Consider the following 21,674-nt stretch of genomic DNA (forward strand, 5'->3'; position numbering starts at 1 on the left):
ACAACCACTATCATCCTGATTAAGGTTCTAAATAATGATGAAAATGTTAACGACTGAAACTTAGTGCACCTAACTCTTCTAGTCAGAATAAATATCAGAGTATCAGGAAAAGGGGTATCAAGTTCACTGGTGTTAAGGAAATACGTGAAAGGGTAGGAAATCTGACTTCCCTGGTCGGAAGCAGAGCTGCAGAGGGTACGAAATGATTTAAAAATCTAGTGGAAAGACTCTTCCTTTCAGGCTAAAAAGTCTAAGAGAATCAATCTACGAATAGGACGTACAAATATACCATGCAAGATATAAAATCCCTGTTAAAGTACTTCTTGTAGCTACTTGCTCCCTCTATATAGAAAACAATGCCTAAGCGGTGACCATTGGTTCCCCATAATCCTCTTTTTCTTATGTTAATTGAGAGCTGATTCAGTGACCTTGCAGGGTGGTCTAATCCCTCATGGCTAAACTAGTACAGACGAGCTTTAAGGGTTTATTAATCAGAGATGTTATAGTAGGAGACCAGCCTGTAGGTCCCTTGACCAATCTTGGGGAACAAAGGTTTGAAAGTGTTTTTGTGTTCCCTGATGAATACCGAACAATTTTGACTTGGGCTGCCCCCTTGAAAATCCCAGGCATTTACGTGAGGGGTCAACAAAGGTCATACAGGGTAGAAATTCAAATATACTCCAATCGTGTCGATATGCATATCAAATTTCTCGTCTGGTCATGAGGATTCAAAAAATGTATAGTTTGCTATACCTTCGATCTTAAATGAGGGCGCTATGGTCAAAAACGTTGAAAGGTCAACACACTTTTGACTGGTGGTCAAATTCACCAACACAGTGAACCTTATCAAATTTAATATCAAAGTACTCGTCTGGTCATGAGGATTCCAAAAATGTATCGTTTGTTATACCTCCGACCTTAAATGAGGGCGCTATGGTCAAAAAGGTCAATGCACTTTAGACTGGTGGTCAAATTCACCAACACAGTTAACATTGTCCGATTCTAATGATTTTAGTGTCTTATAATATGTTTTCTGACACGGCAAATTCAACTATACAACTTTCAAAAGTAAAAGTGCTTAACATGACCATGTACAATGGCTGCCGTTTCGGTGACAAACATATATAACTTCTTATCCATTTGTTTGAGGGGAATTTCAAGGTTATGGCAACCACTATTGGTTTTAAAAGTTGCTTAGTTGAATTTGTTATGTCAGAAAACATATTATTAGACACTAAAATCTTTAGAATCGGACGTTGTTAACTGTGTTGGTGAATTTGACCACCAGTCTACAGTGCATTGACCTTTTTGACCATAGCGCCCTCATTTAAGGTCAGAGGTATAACAAACTATACACTTTTGTAATCCTTATGAACAGACGAGTAATTTGATATGAAATTTGATAAGGTTAACCGTGTTGGTGAATTTGACCACCAGTCAAAAGTGTGTTGACCTGTCAACGTTTTTGACCATAGCGCCCTCATTTAAGGTCTGAGGTATAGCAAACTATACATTTTTTGAATCCTCATGACCAGACGAGTAGTTTGATATGCATATCGACACGATTGGAATATATTTGAATTTCTACCCTGTATGACCTTTGTTGACCCCTAACGAAAACGCCTGGGATTTTCAAGGGGGCAGCCCAAGTCAAAATTGTTCGGTATTCATCAGGGAACACAAAAACACTTTCAAACCTTTGTTCCCCGAGATTGGTCACGGGACCTACAGGCTGGTCTCCTACTATTAGACAGGTTTCCCTGTCAGGGGGTATCAAACCTACTCCTGATTTCGACCCTCGTTGAGGGTGGTTTTCAGAAGGTGATATTGCGCTTGGTGGTGTCTAGTGTGACTTTAGCTTCTGGTTCAGGGGATCGCGAACCTCGAGAATTAAACTCAGCCGACCCCGTACCAAGCGCAGCAGCAGCAGCATCAGGAGGGTTCGACATCAGACTCGGAATACCTGCATCCCCATCAGTACTGACAAACGAATCTGTTTCAAGGGAAAAAACAACAAACGTACATTGTTATTAGATGTAGTTATTGCAGGTATTGCAGGTTTCAAGCTATCCTTCTTTCTCCTCATTTGTCTTTTTTTGGGGGGGGGGGGTGGGGGTACCATGCTCTTATACTTTTCCCCGAAATATCCTCTATTTTCCTGCCCTTTTTGAGGTTGTCATTTCCCAGAACAGGTGAATTAACTGAAAAAGTGACATGGAGAAAGAGAGAGAGAGAGAGAGAACTTGGGGATTGACACTTGAAAGCGGGAGGGACGTAGACAGAAACAGAAGAAGATATTAGACGAGGTACTCAGAGGCAGAGACTGATAGCGGGAGTGGGAAAATTTACCCACATTAGATCAGGTAGACCAGTAGCAGAACAGGATAGTGAGAGAGGGGGAGGGAGATGGGAGGGTAAAACAAAGACAAAGACTGATAAAGAGAGGTATACAAAAAAAAGAAGATTGACGGAGACAGGTACAGACAGTATAAATTGGAGGGGACAGGGAGTGACAAACAGAAATGGAGTAGGACATAAAACAGAGACCCCAGTTTTCAGGCCAGAGCCCAATTGAAGGCACTGGAACCACTCCATTTCTAGGCTTCCTATTGTACAGTACAAACAGGACGCGAACATTATTTTCTCAGTCGCTTTTCAGGCTCATTGGATGAAATCATCAGGTATCCCTGCATAGAAGGAGAGACTCACCTAAACCGTAGCTGGTGATGCTGTTAAGAGGGCTAACAGCGCCTATGGGCGGACTGGAAGCCATTCGGCCAATTGGTGGACTCCTGACTTTCTGCTTGACGGGTGTGGTTGGGACGGAGCGTCGCCTCCGATTTATCATTTCAAGCCTGGTCGTGCATCTGTCCCTAGCGTTCTTAATGGTCTCTCGATCTAATTTGGGTACCTTGGTGTAGATGCGGAAGGTGACGTCTAGCAGTCGCTGCGGCAGGTCGGCTGGGAGCTGGTCAAAGATGAGCGATGCAACGATCAGTAGGTTTAATCTTAATTCTATTAACCCACTTGGTAAGTGCTGCTGTTATCAAATATGTTATTAATCTTATCGATGACTAATAAACACTTGAGACTAACCCTTGCATCCGTATTTACAGGGTCTATGGTTTAACAATTTAACAATATCTGCATCAGGACATTTTGAAGGATCAATGCTCCCCAGTTGTATTGGTCTAAATATTTGTGGTCATATGGTTGCTGTCCTAACCATCATTTTAAGGTTCTTTGATATGGAATCCTTCTCAAACATTGGTTTGTATGGAGACCATTTAGTGCAAAGATACATGGAATTAATATAATTGCTGCCCAGGGCACTTGTTAAAGTAAAAATGGTACCTCTCAGATTTAAATAGGGGCAATTATCAGAGTTGGTAAAAGGCACTTCTAAGAATGGGGAACGGTCACCTATTACAAATAAAAAGGGCACTTATCTGATGTAAAGGGGGACACCTTTCCCATGTAAAAAGAGGCACTTTAGGGGTACTTAAAAAAGTGAGGGCACGGCTCTGTCGCCTTTTCCGCCTCTGCTACAATAGATATAACAAAAAAGATGCTTCTTATTTCTAAGAGTGCCGAGCTGGGATCCAAACCCTAACCCCTTGGATTGAGAGTCAAACGAATTTAACACTATAACTCGTCATCTCCCCGTGGATAGTCGGTAGGTTTGTATAGGTTTGTACAGTTTGCATAGGTCATTTCTGAGTGACTAGTACACTGACCTTGTCCTCTGGTAGGAGCTCGGCATCAAATTTACCATCACCTGTTTTCTTGTAGAACGGGATATCGAGGAGAGGGTTCTTGTCTCCACTTCCGTAGTCAAAGTGTGATACCTATCATTAAATGAGAAAACAGAAAGTCTTCGGAAATCATCAGAATAAGCAAAATAAATTATTCAAAATTATATGTTACATGTTTTTATTTATCAAATAAAAACATTTATAAAAACTGTGTTCATTTCAGGAAACTTGTTTTTCAAAAAAGTAATTTCCACTGCAGTTCACTTTTTTTTTACTCTGAAATTGTTGAGGTTGATATATATAAATGATGAAACACCTAAGGGTGTCACTAGAAGCTCTTGAAGGGGGAGGCGGTGGGTAGCATGTCAAATTCGCCGACAATTTAGCCGGAGGAAAACAAATTCCACAAGAGTTCAAAGAGTGTTTAAAAAACCAAAACACTTTTTGGAGGACGAGTATGCGTCCTACCAGATTATGACATATGCAGTGATCTGACCTTTTTCCGTAAGGGGGGGGGGGGGGCACTCGTCTTTCTGATAGCTCATTATTTCGAAACACAAACTTCCCATATTAGGGGGTTCATAATTCCTAACATTTTGTTGCATTTCTCTGAAGGTTCCTTTATCTGACGGTTGAGAATTCCGAAAAACGAAATACGGTACATAAGTCCGAAAATGAAAAAAAAGATTATTATTCCGAACGTTCGTAAGTTAAAGGAAAAAAATATGTAAAGAACCGTATTTTATTTCAAGAATTTGTATTCTTTAGAATAACGACATTGAACTATTTCCATACAACAATGCTACACCCAGCCATACCTCGACTTCGATATTGTCAGCTCGGAATATCTCCATTAAAGAGGACGATGACAGGGATGAGAGATCGTCAGCATCAATTACGATCAATCGCTTAATCACAGCTGAATCTACTGTACGCATCTTTAATTGAAGAAAAAAAATCGTGATAAGCCTATATATATATATATATATATAAAATATATACATATCCTTCTATATTATTTATTTACTCTGCATCTCGTTAGATCTTGCTCCTCTGAACATTATATATATAAATATAATGAAAATACAAATTAAAACAATTATGATAATTTGAAATAAATATACATATTTAGGATTTTTGAAAGAGTTTTAGCATTGATGCCACGCATTACTCTTGAAATGCCATGGAATTTTTTCTATAGCCCTTTTTCATGTTCGGCTGGCCTACTATTTATTATTATTATTATTGATATTATTATTATCAATGGTATGATTATTATAATTTTTCATATTCTATTTTTAATTCATATTATTGTTATCATCATTATTATTATGGTTGTTGTTGATGTTTTATTATTATTATTATTGTTATCACCATTATCATTTATGTTTATTTAATCATTATTACTTGTAATAATGATATCATTATCACCATTTATTATCATCATTAGAGATGGATGGCGCAATCGGAACTACATTACAGCAGTAGTAGCCATGTCGGTAAATTACCCTGCCTTTAAATCATGTTATACTTGAAAGACGTCAAGTACCTCTTCGTTGGCATGTTGGCATTCCGCAATGCACTGGTAGAGTTCTCTCTTGTGTATTCGGTCTATGATCTCCCGTGCCTTCACCATTCCTGATTCTTGAGATCGTGAGCGCATAATTTCGTTGACAATGGTGTCATTGACTTGGCAGAAGGCCTCGGGGTCCTTCACAGATTCCAATAGGTTGTACTCCTTTCTGAAACAGTTTCATTTGCAAATACAAAACAAAGTTATAACAGTTATGGTATACAGGAGCCTGTTAATCAGTCAATAACATGATCACTTTCTACCCACATTTTAACGATTGCAAAATGTTCCCACTTACTCTTTGTTACATCCATAATAAATAATAAACACAAAATTACATGAATGTATAAGCAATACAAGGAATGTTGTTCTGATTCGTGAATGAAACTTACCCGCCTTTACCAACGAATACGAGATGGTCAGCAGCTTCTCGGAAAGCGTCCTTCAACCTATATAAAAGAATAAATTTAGAAATAAGGTTTTGTGATATGAATGAATTAATAATACCGTATATATTTGATATACAACTAATAACCATTACCGGCTAAGATGTATTTCCTCAGAAAGTGAATTCAAAATTACAAATTACAAACAAGTTGTAAAAAGAATGACAGCAGAAGCGAGATTGGAGGCTAAAACAGCCAAGCCTACTACTGTTCTCAAGAGCAAGAGACTGCATCAACCCCGTCAACGGGTAATAATGGTCACCGATCTTGGGCACCTCAACATTCCTTCATCTCACACCATCGCAGACAGAACACTAAGTTTGACAATCAGAGTTTCCGGGGAGGAACCAGCACTCGAGAACCGAATCGGCCCGGAAATCCCACAAATCTTCAGGTACTGGCAGGTATCACGACGTCGGGGAAAGGGGAGCAACAACGACTGGCAGACTCCAAAATATCCGACATCCATCACGACAGAACTTCATCAATCACCGTCGATCATAGGCTTAAGTCAAAGTCCAAAGACAAAGTCCTAGTATACCACTCTTTAAACAGATCAAAATTTCGCCTTCATACGATTTGATTACATTCAATACTCTTATTTTTATGACCAATCCCAATCCAAAAGATATTTGATATAGCGCCTTTTCCTTTTTGGTTACAAAGCGCTGCACACACCACCCCACGATGTTTGGGCCACTTAAAAACAAAAGTTAGTCACTTCTGAGAGATCAATCAAGTAATACGTAGGCTGGTAATAAAGTTATTTCTAGCAGAATAGATGTGACTTTTCTTGAACTGGTCAACAGATGAGGCCGTCTGCACAGCAGTAGGTAGCTGCTTCCACAGTTTTGCAGGAACCGATGGGAAAGACAATTCACCAGCACATTTCCTTAAGAGACACTGATCGAGTGAGCCAAATGGATGATGATGAGCGGGTATTTCGGACTCGAGGACGAGGAACCATGCAGTCAGCTATGTACGGGGGACATCGGTGGTTGAGAGAATTGTAGACCAGTAGTAGGGCAGCCAATGAAGTTGAAGTCGAAGAGGTTGTATGCGAGTCCGAAGTAGAGCAGAAAGGACAAGCTGTGCCGCTGAGTTTTGGAGTTTTTGAAGGCGATCGAGGTCCCTTCGGCTGAGAACACTGAAGAGACTGTTGCAGTAGTCTAGTCTGGAAAGGACAAGAGCTCTCGCCGCAGAGTGGCATGTTGACTTATTAATGTACTACGTAAGACATAAACACTTTTCTCGATAAGTATGATAATATTTTTATTAATAATTCAAATTTTCATTCATAGGCCACTAGTCAAAAAGGCCATTTTCATCAACCCCGAGTAAGACTTACTTCTTCACTAATGTCATTAAATATCTCTGGAGTAAAGAAATAGAACCAATTGCCCACTTCTATTAAATTAAGTTCAACTTATAACTGTTTTAAAAAGCTTCGTCGCAAATACATATTTGAAAATGTGTTAAATTAAAGTTTAGACAAATCGAATGTTTTCATATTTATAACTTTTTACAAACGCTTTCGTGTAGGTATGTGTGTGCAGTATTTTGTATATGTGTGCGTGTGCGTGTGCGTGTGAGTGTGTGGGTATGGCGACTGTATCTATTAAGTTTCTTTTATGTGAGTGGTAAAGACTGGTATTATTATTTAACTGACTGTGGGGCTATTGTTACAAACTGGTCAACCAAAAACGCCAAATTGTAAAGAATCTGAAAATTAAATTCATGCAGCATGGTAACATGTCTGGTAATATTCGCTACTTTTGGGAAAAGCAGCTCTACAATACTAACAATCACACTGTCTTATGTCAAAGAAAGACGATTGCTCTTTATAACAAAACCAGTGCGTACCTGTGCATTTTGCAACTTTTCTCTTTTTTCCGGTGTACTTATTCTGATGTACTGATCATTCCATGCGTGGAGAATCATTACAAAATGGACATCAATTTGAAAAGATTTTTTTTCTTCTGAATTATATACATGTAAAAGCAAAAGATATAATGCATTACACATTATGATCAACAAAGCAAATATATGGTCAGGGCCACAAAACAGCAAATCGCTTATAAATAGGGCCCCATAATGCAGTGCATTTTGCAACTTTTCTCTATTGTTCCTGTCCTTTTCTATGATGTACTGCTCTTTCTATGGGTGGAAAATCATAACAAAAATAATTTTAAAACACCCTCAAACGTGGGTTTCCCACCATTTTTGAAGGGTTAATGACAAACAAATATCGTGCTAGAAAGTAAATTTCATTTAGAGTAATTGTGATTTCGGATCATTGTCCATATAAGTCCATTACTCTCAGGAACTGAAATTATAAGTGTACTTGCTGTGTTTTTGTATAGACCTGTCACAAAAACAGTGCATGTACATTTTCAGCTGCAATGGAAACGATTTCGTATACCTCTGCCAAGTATTATGCTTAACTTTTTTCAAATCAAATCAAATCAAGTGAAAAACAATTTTTTGTATCCAATTACATGATGGTGATGATCTTGCTGACCCTATGCTGGTAAGATGTATAGTGAAGACGGCGTCTTGTGAGAAACATATGGTTCAGATCACTCGCTACCTAAAACAATGAAGAAGATAAAAATGTTCATTTAGAAAGAAGGACACTATAAATGTATTCAATTATCGATACTTCGAATAAGAAGTAACGCAATGCAGTAATGTTGTTATGGTTAGGTTTGTGTAGGGTGAGGTTTGGTACAGGGCTAGGATTCGGTAATAGGGAAGCCCCTAGCCTAAGCCCTTACAGATAAAGTTGGATGCTTGTTAGAGAATAACCCATCATAATCATGATAATTTACCTAAAATGGTCAAATATGCAGCCGTCTGAGGGTTCAGATTCACTTCTTGTATCTAACACTCTTTATATGGTAAATATTTGAACCTCTTATGCCGGCTCTTATGGTTTTATGTTGCAAACTTCGTAGTCATGCTCCGTCTCGGATGCAAACGCTTACGTTTTTGAGACACAGACTTGCACCCTGTGTAGTGGTGGTTGTTTTACCTGACTTTTACCTGTTAGTAAGGAACAAGAGGACCGACGGCTTTAGGTCCTCTTCTCCGAGAAACCTGGTAATGAGGATTAATGCCTTACCGAAGGGACACTAGCGCATCGCCTTGGTTTCGAACCCGGGTCGCCGGATTACGAGACCACTGCTCTACAAACTGAGCTATCGCGCCCGCTTGCACCCATTTTCGAGGTTCTGCTATTTATACCGTTTCCACGATTTCGGGTGCAGATTTTGACCTGTATATTTACCTTGTCTCTAAAGCAGAGTTCTCCCCTGGTTTTACTTCCTCGCTTCACATCAAAAACCTTCACGAAGGGCAGAATACGATTGAAGTCGAATGCAGATTTCATGCCTAGGTAGTGGGTGTCCCGAGCAAAATAGTCCCATTTGTCCACGTCCACCCCGTTTACACTGTTGTTCACTATCTGATACAGGCAGAACTTGTTCTCACGAAGCTGATACGTTTTAAAGGATATAGTGAGAGAAGGTTGAAGAAAGCAGGCAGAGATTCAGAGAGAGAAACAGAGACAGACAGACAGACAGACAAAGAAAGGCAGACAGAGAGAGGCACACCGAGTATTTACGAGAAAGAGACAGGGAGAGACAGACAGAGTGTGGGAAAGAGACGTACATACACCCGGGTATGGAGAGAGAGAGTGTATGTGGGGGAGGGGGAGGAGAGAAGAGAGAAGTAAAAACAAAATAAATTTCTTGTTCTGTTGTCTTATGTTTTGTTCATCTAATCTCATTTGATATTACCATGCTATTTCTTTCGCTGTTCATGAATAACATTTTTATATTGTTTTAATCAATTTCTGAATAGGTATATTACTTATAAAGATTATAAAGAAGACGATTTCTTTCTCCAAAAGGTCCATGTCTTCTACTAAACACACACGCAAACACACACACACACGCAAACACACACGCACACACGAACACACGTACCCACGCACATGCAAAGTCATCTAAAATAATGACATTTCCGAGTAAAAATGGTCCTCTAATCTAAACTAAACCAACAAAAGTATGCCAACGGCAATCACACGACTTTGCCAAGAGGAGACCAGAGGCTTGGACAACTCAAATCCCCCACCAATTCTCTCTCTCTCTCTCTCTCTCTCTCTTTCTCTCTTTTGATGGTTTCATTTATACCATTTCTTCATCCTTCTTGACACCCAGAATTAGCTGACAGATGAAATCGATATCTTTGGCGTAGATATTGTGTTCCTCGAGCTTCTTCTCTAGGCTGTTATGCTGGATGAGATATCTGAACAAGATGACCGACTGCTCCTCATGCTGCAATTGTCATGGAGATAATAATATGATTGAGTCATTACTTAACACATATGCATAGAGGTAAAGAACACCGGATCGCAAAGTCTTTCGAAAAATCAGCTTAACACAATCACAATAGCCTTTCTCATCACATATTAAAATGGGAGAACATTATATTGACGTTTTATGTAATACGAACATGATTCCTATGGAATATACAATAAGATATTGAAATTGCTTTGAAATACATTTTTTTAAGTATTTGCGATCGTGTTAAGGGCAGCATAGTTTTCAAAGAGGGTGATATCTCCTGCACGAATATCAATTTTCAAAGCTTAGATTTTGCGAACGAACGAGCACAGTCAAACACTTTCTTTGGCAAAATCTAATACTGTCTTGAAGATACAAATTTGATATAAATATTACGAACTGACCAACTTTCTGATGAATTAAGATTTCTTTTTTTTCAACTTATGTTTTGACTTAATTTATAATTTTTACGATATATTTCACCCAGCCATTCCTTTCGAAATATTGCCTGCCAGTAACACGCTGTATATTCATATAATGAACACCAAATATTAAAACATCAAGTTCTTCTAAATTTCTTCCTAGCCCTGTCCCCTTGAAATGCTGAACCTGATTTAACTATGAAACCCAGAAACGGATTAATTATATAACAAGTGTAACTTCGACTCATATCCATTTACTCCTAATAACAAAGATGGATAGTCGCCTCTGAATATGAATGTTTGGTTTGTTTGACCTGAGTGCTAAGAAAGCATGTGTATACTTGTAAGCGATCATCAAGGGGAACGATGGCCAAAAGTCCTCTCCAAGGGACTTGGTGATGAGGATTAAAGCCTTACTAAAGGGCACTGGCTCATCGATTTGGATCCGAACGCGGGACTTCCCGGTTATGAGACTACTGCTTTACCAGTGAGCCATCCGTCGTGTCTGTAATTTATTCAACTTACTTTCCATTTCTTGCCATCCTTGTCTGGTGGTACGATGTCTTCAAAGGCATGAGAGAAGGGACCATGTCCGATGTCATGGCAGAGACCGGCGATCTCAACACAAGCGACCTCGGTGTTCTGAATAGGGACGCTGCTGTTACGATCATTATGTTGGAGCATTGAGGCAAGTTTGCCTCCCAAGTGGCTGACACTGCATTGAAAATGGAAAAAGTAATTTATGCTGAAATGAAGATAGTTTGTTGATCTTCTTTAACTAATATTATTTTGTAAGACAGCTCCTGGCAAATAACAGACGGCCATTTATTGTCATAGAGACTGACAGATGGTTTCATTCGGAGAAAGTACAAGAACACACAATCAAGGATTTCATCAACTTCAGGTCAGAAAAACATACGAATTGTTTTTTCTTCTTGTCTTTATAAACACAGATTTCGTGTTAATTTTCTTCCTAAGTGAATTTATATTAAAAGGATTCAATATTCTGTCACATGTCTTCTCATGACCAAGAAATCAAACTTGGCAATATTCGATTCATCCGTTCTCTTACCGGTTATACGAGTCATGCTCCGGCCTATCTATGATAATAATATAATAAAAACGTTACTTATGAAGCGCTTACCACCGAAGTCTCTAAGCGCGTGAATATCCTACACTAACCGAAGTCTTAACTTTAACACTATACCTAACACTAACCCTTTACCCCGTATCTTACCAAAAACCCAATTACAAACATACTTTTGACGGAAGACAGCCCGCAGCAAATAACAAGATCTAGCATCTCCATTTCCATCTGTTCCATGGAAGTTGAAATGCTTGAATTTAAGGGACGTTGTTTTTCAGTACTTTAGAATTTATATAGAGATTTTGCAATTATTTATTCATTAGTGATAACTAATACTGACGGGAAACTTTTGTTGTAAGAATGAAAACCCTATAATTGAATAAAGATAAGTTGTGGTATATTCTGCGTTCAATCTTCATGGTGTCGTGGTTAAACCAAAGGCAAGTATCAAAACTGGTACCGGAGATAACATCTTAAAACTGTGCAATAGAGGCCATTGCAGGTATAGTTCTACGTGATTATTGGTCTTCCATTCGTTTGTTGATTTACATCCCTACTCCCTCTACCTGAGAATTTGTCCCGTTTCCATTTCTACTCGACCCAATAACCCTTAAATAACTCATTATGAAAACTTAACGTACCCTATTGAGTGCTCAAATCTGGTATGGACGGCGCTTGGGAACACATAACAGGTACAGCCAAGCTGCTTGATAAATCGTAGTCTCTGGAACTCTGGTGTATCGATGATTATCTGGCAATGCTTCGGCATCTGAACACTGCTATGAATGGGGTCATTGAAAACCTGTATTGAGAAAGAGAAAGAAACGGAATTTCGGAACCTTCAATCGGGGAATTTTCTTAAATTTAGCTTCCATTTTGTGTACTGATGGTTGATTTTTTAAATTACAGCATGTGATGGCGGCCGGGCGTTGGCTCAAAAGAGGACCGTAGGGCCTACAAACAAGCAAAACCTAATCTAGAATGCTTTGAGAGCAGTTTTATGTATTTAGGATGAGTTATCTGGATCTCATTACCTATTAATTTACAGAATTCAACATCTATTTCTTCATTTAAATACCTTAATAATTTTGTTTTACTTTCATTAATATTCTAAATAACCAATGACTCCATGGATGTGTGTATATATCTTTTTTACCCACTTAAATATAAGTTTGTTTGTTGGTGTGTGTTTTTCTTACTTTGTTTCAAATCATTCTTTTTGTGATTCTGGGTAAATCTTTGAATGTACATACATATCTTTAGTCGCTGGTTATTTTATAAAATGTTATATTGTTTATTAGCCATGTAATATATTTTATGTTTTGCATGTTTCATTGATATTATGTATTTCATTGTTATTTTGTATTTTACCATGTACAGGACCAATATGAAAAACATCTGTGGCTGATATTGTCATCCTCTATAAATATCTTTAAATAAAAGGGAAAAAATAAAAAATAAAGTATGCTGACTTTCCGTTGGGCATCTTGTTTCAATGTCTCAATATCTGTTGCAAAATCATCTCTATCGTGGATGAATCATTGAAGGCAATAAATAAACCTACATAGAAATATATTTTCCAATAAACTGAATTTATTTTACATTTATATAATAGGTAGTGTGGGTTTGCTTTTTTGATGGGTGGGTGCATTTTACTAGAGTTGGTAATGTTTAGAATATTGTATTAACAAGTTAAAGAACTTATTAATCAATAAATTAGTTATTTTTTTCTTTTGTGTTTTATATAATTGTACCCCTCGATAGAAAATGTGAGCAGGGCAACTATTTGTACCATTTACACTAGTTTGTTATTTGTGTTATATCTTTTGATTCCAATAAAAAATAAATGCGATTGAGCGTAGCGACCGATCAGAAAGAAAAATTACATTCTGGAAAGCTGACACTCTGTATTACCTGCCTTCTCTTAGCATCGCTGCTCCTGTCATGTAAATATCATTTAGAAGTATCAATTCATATAGAAAATGATAAATTGTTCACCAACTATGGTAATGTAATAAAACCGAAGTATAATGCTTACAAAATAGTTGATTACAATTTTACACTAAAGAAAGAAGATAATGTACTACATTGTAATACTAATGGCTTAAGAAAACCAATAAATTAAGGACAATGAATTGCTTAGATTTATCAAATGATTATTAGAAACACGATCAAATAATACTTCAAATCACGAGCTAAGCGTTTATACGTCTTTTTTTTTCTTCCCCTTTTTTAATTTTTTTTACTTGCGACTTAAAGGCCTCCAGTAATAGTGTATAGTAGGGATTCGACCACACTGCAAGGTCACTGGACAGGTGGTTATCTCATCAACTCAGCTTTCAATTAACATAAGAAAAAGAGGATCATGGGGGACTAACGGTCACCGATTGTGCATTGTTTGTTATATAGAGGGCGCAAGTAACTAATAGTAGTGCAGGGGGGCTTTAATTTCGAACATTCACATTCACATTCACGTCCATGCAATATATTAGTGTTCACACGGGATTGGTTAGGACGGTCGGAATGGAAATTTGCTACTTTTTGATATACCTGACATTTTGTCATAATTACTTTGTTCACTGCCCGTCTCGACGACTTGAAGACAATTGACTTCACCGTTGACAAACACCATAGCCACTTGGTGGTAGACAAGCTGGCAAGTAGCCAAAATGCTCATGGAAAAAATTATCCACCGGAAGACATAAACACAGCGTTTAGGTTTTCCCGAACAATAAACTCTTCTTAAAAATAAAATTACATGTTCGGTTAAGGCGTGTGTTGTCATGGGGAGAAAATAAATTAGGTCTATTTCAGTTTAAATATTATAGAGGTGTCAAAGTCTAGTGGATGTTACTGGACTGTGGATCACATGATTCGCGGCACTAATGTCATACTATCCACCCAGGTGTAAAAAATGGGTACCTGAAAGGAATTTATTCCTTGAATGCCTTGAGCGCATTAGGGCAGCTGAGCTAAAGTCAAGGTAATATTTTACGTCGTCTTGAAACACTGTACACACACTGTATGGAAAAGTTCACATATTTACACTTGTTGTTTTGACAAGTATCGCTATGTCTATATTTTCATTGATGTAGCATACTTTAACCATCATATAGTAAAGAAGTATGACGATATACTTGCTTGATTGTAAAGGTTACTGATTCCAATCTAATTTGTGGATAACAATAGTATGCTGATCAAATCGGCCCCATCAGCCCTGCTCCAACCAGTTGCTTGAATGATTTTGCGGTAAACCTCGTGCAAATGTGAGGTTAGCACTTCGGTATCTTTAAATTATTCGTGTACTTTGTGATATTACAACTATTGTAACCCTCTATCTTGTAAAGTCTTTCTTCTTGTGAATGCGTTCCCTTTTCTCCTCCCCTTCTAGTTCTCACCTTCTCTCCTTATTCTCTTTCTCTCTCTCTCTCTCTCTCTCTCTCTCTCTTTCCCTCTCCCCCTCTCTCTCTTTCTCGGTCTATTTAAAAAAAAACGAGTTTTAATAACTCTACATAAGGTACAGGTGTATTTACATCCCGTGTTTTGTTTTCTTTCCTCTTTTCTTATAGTCGGGTCCATTGTCAATTTTTTTTCAACGGTTTCCTATGTTGTTTGACATCAGGAACAACATCATACAAATCTAAGAAAATCAGACCCCTGGAAAGCGGTTATTTTAAAAATGGCGTCCAAGGTGGCCTTCAAATATCTTTAAATAGCCATAAATTATGATATATCCATCTTAGAGATGTGATTTTGGTGTTTAACCCTAGATATGGGGGGGGGGGGGTAAACGAATCAATTCATACAATGTAGGAAACCTGGAAATCTGATCTAGATGGCGTCTAAAAACACCAAAGTTACATCACCAAGATGGATATATCACAATTTACGGCTAGTTTCAGTTTGCATTAAAAAAAAGCGATCTTCTTCCGTAGTGTTTTGAGTACTGCTCTAAACCTTTAGAACAATTGAGAGCATACCACTGGGTATCATGACCTCTAAAACATACTTCTTATCTTGCTAATTATAGTTTTGCTGTAAATAGAAACTCCCATCTAGTAAGTTATAGACTAGTGGCCATTTTGGACACCATCTTGTATTTCTAGGTTTCTGGTGGCCATAAACCATTGTAAGTGCGATTCATTGCACATATCATATTTGTGTGTCAAGCTGGACAGCTGTATGAAGCTTTAAACCATAATATTTTCCTAATGAAGCAATAGGCGAGCATGATTTATGAAAATGTTTCTGAGTCCAAATCAAGTAACTGATTACCTTTGAAAGATCCATCCTGTCCATGAAACGTCTGAATCGTAATTATTAGGCCGACGTGATCAGAAGATGATGTACATCTCGAGTCTACAAGTATTCATGCGAAGTGTACTGGCCAAATCTCATGAAAAGCATAAGATTCGTGGTATTATACAGGAACGATAATGCATTTCTTTTGTATAGATTACTAGTTCAACACAAGTCTGATATCTCGACTTCAAAAAGCGATCAGTAACAGGGCGTGGATGCTTTACCTCTCCGAGTCCTATACTATACCAGACACGTACTCCGTTGGAATTTCACATCGCTCTACTTTTCAGGTTATTAACCCTACAAATCACACTCTATTTCCAACCGGATCGCATTTGTTATTCAATCCAACTACTTTGATGCAGTCTAAACCAAAAAGTTGTCTCATGTGAAATGTTTAGTTTGAGAATGGCATTCTCGTACACAACGCATTCAGCGTCTTTAAAGTGAATCATGGGACTGATTCAAGATATAGTTCCTCTAAGTGCGTCTCATTTCTGGGGTTTCCCTTTTCAATCGTGCGAACAAGGGCATTCAGATATAAATATGCGTATGTGTGCGTGTGTATGTGTGCGTGTGTTTGTGTTGTTCCTATCGCCCTTTTTCATCTCCATCCTCTTCCCTATCTCTCTCTCTCTCTCTCTCTCTGTCCTTCTTTTCTATCTCGTTATCTCTCTTCCATTTTTTCTCCACCTTCCCTCACTCTCATCTCCCAATTCCACCTCTCTCTCTTTATATTATTATCTATTTTTCTCTCTTTCTCTCTCTCTCTCTCTCTCTCTCTCTCTCTCTCTATATATATATATATATATATATATATATATATATATACATATATGTCTCTCTCTCTCTCTCTCTCTTTACACCCTCTTCAGTCAACTTCCCCCTCTCTGCACCCTTAATAGATATAGCCGTAAAGTAAATAGAGCTTCATAAATGAAACTGCGAACGAAACTGCAAAGAACTGGGTAGCTTATGTATGGCATCACCTGGCAAACGGACGGACATGCTCTATTGCCATACACTAATTCATTCCTCCGTGCCCTTCATCAACTATTTATCTATGTAAGACACTTAGATTATATTTAAGGGAATAATCAACAGCTCAGATTTGGAAAATGCCTTCATATAAAAATTATAAAATCAAACATCACTCATAAGTCAAAAATAGTAAATAAACACGGAAAGATGAGAGCAACTATGAATGGCGTCCTCAGGCAGCCACCCCACCCTCCCCCCCCCCCCAAAAAAAGAGGACGGTTCTACAAATATGTATGACTTTTGGGGTTTTTGTTGTTGTTAGGCCTTTTGCCTGTATATTAGGCTTAATAATTATACATGTCCATGATAATACAAATTTTTGTTTGAGAACATAAATCTGTGGTGGATTATGGATATATTATTTTTATAAAACTCTCACTCATTGTTTGGTAAGCCAGTCACAGTTACCATAGGCTAGGAAACTCTACCATGATATTACATCCGATCGATCTACCGACGTGTGGGTTTTCCCAACACTAACGCTTTACAATAGAAACATGAAACCCATGTTTGTCGCAGGAAAGGTAGCTGGCATACTGCCAACATTCTCATGACTTGTATGATCATAAAGTAACGGGGATTTTCAAGCAATATAGATCTTACTATAATCTACTTGATCTCTGACGCTATTCATACACTCGGCTAATACGACCAAGAATTTTCTCTTGGAAGAAGAAGTATCTGAGATAATTTTTACAGATCCAACTTCCATATCTATACCTACTCTTCCGTAATAATGATAACAATGATAATAATAATAATAATCATGATAATTGTAACGGTGATGATCGTTTCTGCTATTATTATGATACAACATAATTTAGTATATGCCGACATAAAACCATTGTATAAGAAACAATGGGATGTTCTCATGAATGATGATACCTGAAGAAAAGAAAAGTAGAAGATCCCACAAAAAAGACCAAAAGCAAAGAGTGCTACATTGAACAAAAAGCTCTAAAGAGTTCGCACACAAATGAACATACATTTTTAATGTCCTTTGTCTAATGTAACGCAAACTCTCTGTTGATCTGATAACAATTAATCAAACTTACTTTTCCATTGTGGCGCCCAGCATGCATCTGTGTATGCTACGAACACAAACGGGTCAGAAAGAATGCACGTTGATGGAGCCTAAATCCTTAAAGCTTCGAAATCCAGCCTGGTATTGGCCAAGTACATATCAATTAATCATTGAAGAGAAGATTGTCTAGGATTTGAAGATCACACGTGACCAAACTGATAAGGCAGTTTCGATTCCATTCTGAAACTAGTTTATGAATGTTAATGAGGTGTTTGCTTTTTTTTCTCGATCATTAATGTTTGCAACAATAGGTACTGAACACTGTGATAATATACTATTTGAAGGGGTCAGAGAGAGTGGTGTATAAGGCTTTTCTACTCGGGCGCGGGGGGGGGGGGGGGTGTCATCATTCCCATTATTGGGTAGTCGAGTTGGTGATAGCAAGTCTGACTATTAAAAAAAAGGAACAATTTATCGTTTCATCTTCTTCACCCTACCCTGTGGTGCCTCTCCAAGAGCCCTCGTAGTAATATGGGATAGGGGTTGTGCCACCCTTGCCGAGCACAGCTCGCTGAGATGAGGTTTATAGAGGAAGATTAAAATAATATATTTCTGGTGTAAATGAAGGTAATTGTCCCCTTTTCACCCTGCAAAATCTTCGAAAAGGACTCCTAGCTACAAATTTCCCACACATGGGTCAAGAGAGGCAGATACAGATAAAATACCTCGATCATATTGGCAGCGGGCCAACGTTTGAGCCTTACACACATCTGTCTGAACATAGGTAATTAATTATTTAAAGTCGATTGCTTTTATCATCCATTTATTCTACAACAGCAATAAATAAACCTTTTTCCAATCTATATGTCCTAATAAAACACTAAGAGGAAATTTGTTTTGATTGATTAGTTGAAGATGCGACATATTCATCAATAAAATAGATCGCGAAAGTACTGCGGAAGTAATTTACTCGAGTATGTTTTCCTGTGCTGGATCACATTGGAAGACATAATGTAGTTTCTTTTCCAGTAAAAAAAATTGTGAAAAGGAGGAAGGAAAAAAAGAAGAAAAAAAATGGCGATAAGGAGAACAAGGCAATTGCCAATGAGCAGCTGGTTCAAATTCATTTCATCTATAATCTTAGACTTTAAACGTACATATTGAAAGTAGATGTAGATTTAACATTCATCCCTTGTTATAGTTCCTGAAGCTTTGGATGGAAAGGGGTTATATAAAGTTTGTTTTTCATTATTATTTTTTGTTAAACATCTTTATTCCGGATAAACATGATCATCAAAATATAAGCCCATAATAAGCCGCGCAAAAGATGTTTACACTTTATTATTCAAAATCCCGAAAATTGTCATTGGTGTGAAAACGACTTTTAAATCCAAATTATGCAAACTACAAAAAAATCAGTCTTACGCACACGCATACGCACACACACTTTTTTTATTTAAAGTATTTTTTTTTTTATTTCTCCAAATGTGGAATACAAACAATAACTGAATAAAATAAACGTTTTCAATATTAATTGATTATACATAAACATAATTAAACACACGCGCACACACACTCACACCCACTCACACACACACACACAATATGTTTGTGCGTGTGTGAATTCATTGTTATTTTAGCCTTCGTTCTTCTCATAAACTGATTCTTTTTTTTCCCCAATATCCCGCTCCTAATAATTATCTCTGGTGTCTCACACCTTTTCATCCTTTCCACATCATTTCCACGTGTCTTTTTTTTTCTTCATTTTTCCATTAGTGCTTTTAATCAAAGTCATTTGTGACTGATTGGTGTTATATTTAAATTACCTGATGGGGATCCAACTATTGTCACAATACATAAATCAAACATTATACTTGATCAGCCACCCCAGAGAGTCTTTCAGTTTATACACTGAAAGACTCTCTGGGGTGGCTGACATAGCACTATACTGAAGAGAATCCATAATTTATCATTTTACCGGTGCCTCGAAGACAGAGCATGGTATATTTAATTGATATTTGATTGATATCCTTTAGCAAAAAAAAAAAAAAAAAAAAAAAATTAAACATACTACTTCTATACCAACAATGATAATAACAAATTTATTTAAAAAAACGTAAATTATGCATGAACTTGAAAATAACTACAAATCACCATACTTGTCCGCAGCGATATAGAGTCTGTGTAGTCTACTAAAAAAATACACGGAACAATTCTCTGGACATTGATAGATTGATTTATTTTATTTATTTAAAACATCTTTATACAGAGTAATACGTTCAGGTATACCGTTTTTCAGATGGCCCTGTCAACATTCAAATGCAAATAATATATGACATGTATAACAAAGTTTCAAAATACAATAATTTAATTGCATATGTTGACATGAAATTTTAAAAAATAGTAACAAATCAGGAATGTAATTATCATTTGACATAACATACTACTGTATTATACATACATTTTTTAATTTTTTAATACGAACAAGTACAATAAATATGAATATTCACAAACTACAACGTCAAATAAATCCGCATGCTGGTGTATTCATTTAGTTAATTTTGATTATACATTATTATTATTTCTTATTATTATTATTATTATTACTATTTATATACTGCGATTTTCCCAGAGCGACCCAAAGCGCTTACAACAAGAAGAATTCTACAAAAAAGGAAAATGAAAACTTACAGAATCCTAAAAATCTTGATTACAAAACAGAAATGTTTTAAGTCCCTTTTTTGTTTGTTCTGAAGTCGAAACTCTTGAACATAATACCAGGACCAACAAAATATGTCAATAACATATATTTTCAAGTCGATACTGATGCCAGTGTAAAATTATTATCGACCAAAGAACGCTTTGAACATGTAAAAAGATGAATGCAATATGGAATTTGCGGCTGACTGATCTTAATTTCACACTAATTCCAACTAATTTTGACAATATTGGTAAGAAAATTTCTCAAATTTTAGTGGCTAACCTCAACGATAGCCTCATTACTTTTTGATAGTAATATATGCGTGGTAGTGCGCGAATGCCGGCTCGGGGTGCCTGACGTCAAATGGGGTATACCTCGAGGGTATTCCCCTTATCACGTCACACATATCTATTTTTCCATGATAGAAGTATTTTTACATTTCGTGAGCCATCCATGCAAGACCAGTGCCTTGGGCCTAGACCCCACTCCCCATCCATATTATTTTATGTAGGACATAATAACTATATATTCATTTCTATCAAACACAACTTATACATGACAACGGGTTGTTCTCACAGGACCTGGTATTACTATAATAAATGCAATTAAAATAATAGCTAGGACTGCGCAGCTACGATAACATGTCTGTAATTAGTGATAAACTATGAATTTCTGCCCATAGAATATGTACCGACCATTGTAATTGCACATTATGTTGAGCAAGCTTCTACCTCGGAAATTCATAGAATAGTACTTGATGTCCATCTCGTTCCTATGATAACATGTTTTGTAATCTGAAACTAGGCCTACTCAGCGTTTGTCGTCGAGAAAAGAAATGGCCGTAACTTCCTTGTTGCTTTAGTCAGTGGTGATAGTTTTTTTTTCCCTCGACCACGCCCCCCTTGAGTAAAAAAAGAGAAGAGGTTTCGGGGGGGGGGGGGGTGGCATCTTACAACATTCCCCCTTTAGAATAA

General features: G+C 37.3%; 1 protein-coding gene across 2 annotated transcripts; it reads right to left on the minus strand.

The window, feature by feature from the left end:
* Positions 1–404: 404 nt before the first annotated feature.
* On the minus strand, positions 405–18,221 carry LOC575844 (deoxynucleoside triphosphate triphosphohydrolase SAMHD1). 2 transcript variants are annotated; one of them, XM_030975934.1, is made up of 13 exons: positions 18,031–18,221; positions 12,274–12,434; positions 11,071–11,260; positions 9,971–10,114; positions 9,064–9,270; positions 8,273–8,364; positions 5,721–5,777; positions 5,305–5,497; positions 4,574–4,693; positions 3,738–3,848; positions 2,710–2,968; positions 1,750–1,993; positions 405–503 (listed from the first exon to the last, which is right to left on the minus strand). In XM_030975934.1, exons 1-12 carry the CDS (start codon positions 18,055–18,057, stop codon positions 1,815–1,817), a joined length of 1,740 nt encoding a protein of 579 aa, XP_030831794.1. In that variant the 5' UTR covers positions 18,058–18,221; the 3' UTR covers positions 405–503; positions 1,750–1,814. The 2 variants fall into 2 exon arrangements, with proteins under 2 accessions (XP_030831794.1, XP_030831795.1); XM_030975935.1 differs by lacking the exon at positions 18,031–18,221 and adding an exon at positions 15,908–16,397.
* Positions 18,222–21,674: the final 3,453 nt, after the last annotated feature.

Source organism: Strongylocentrotus purpuratus, unplaced genomic scaffold (genome assembly GCF_000002235.5).
Source record: "Strongylocentrotus purpuratus isolate Spur 01 unplaced genomic scaffold, Spur_5.0 spur5_scaffold_8, whole genome shotgun sequence".
In the NCBI taxonomy this organism is placed as follows: Eukaryota; Metazoa; Echinodermata; class Echinoidea; order Camarodonta; family Strongylocentrotidae; genus Strongylocentrotus; species Strongylocentrotus purpuratus.

Excerpts from the sequence above, each read along its gene's own strand:
- LOC575844 (XM_030975934.1), bottom strand. The coding sequence starts at position 18,057 with ATGCATGCTGGGCGCCACAATGGAAAA. Across the intron at positions 9,271-9,970 it reads TCAAGAAGGATGAAGAAATG|CTTCGTGAGAACAAGTTCTG; the intron begins GTATAAATGAAA and ends AAAACGTATCAG. Across the intron at positions 8,365-9,063 it reads AACTCTGCTTTAGAGACAAG|GTAGCGAGTGATCTGAACCA; the intron begins GTAAATATACAG and ends TCATTGTTTTAG.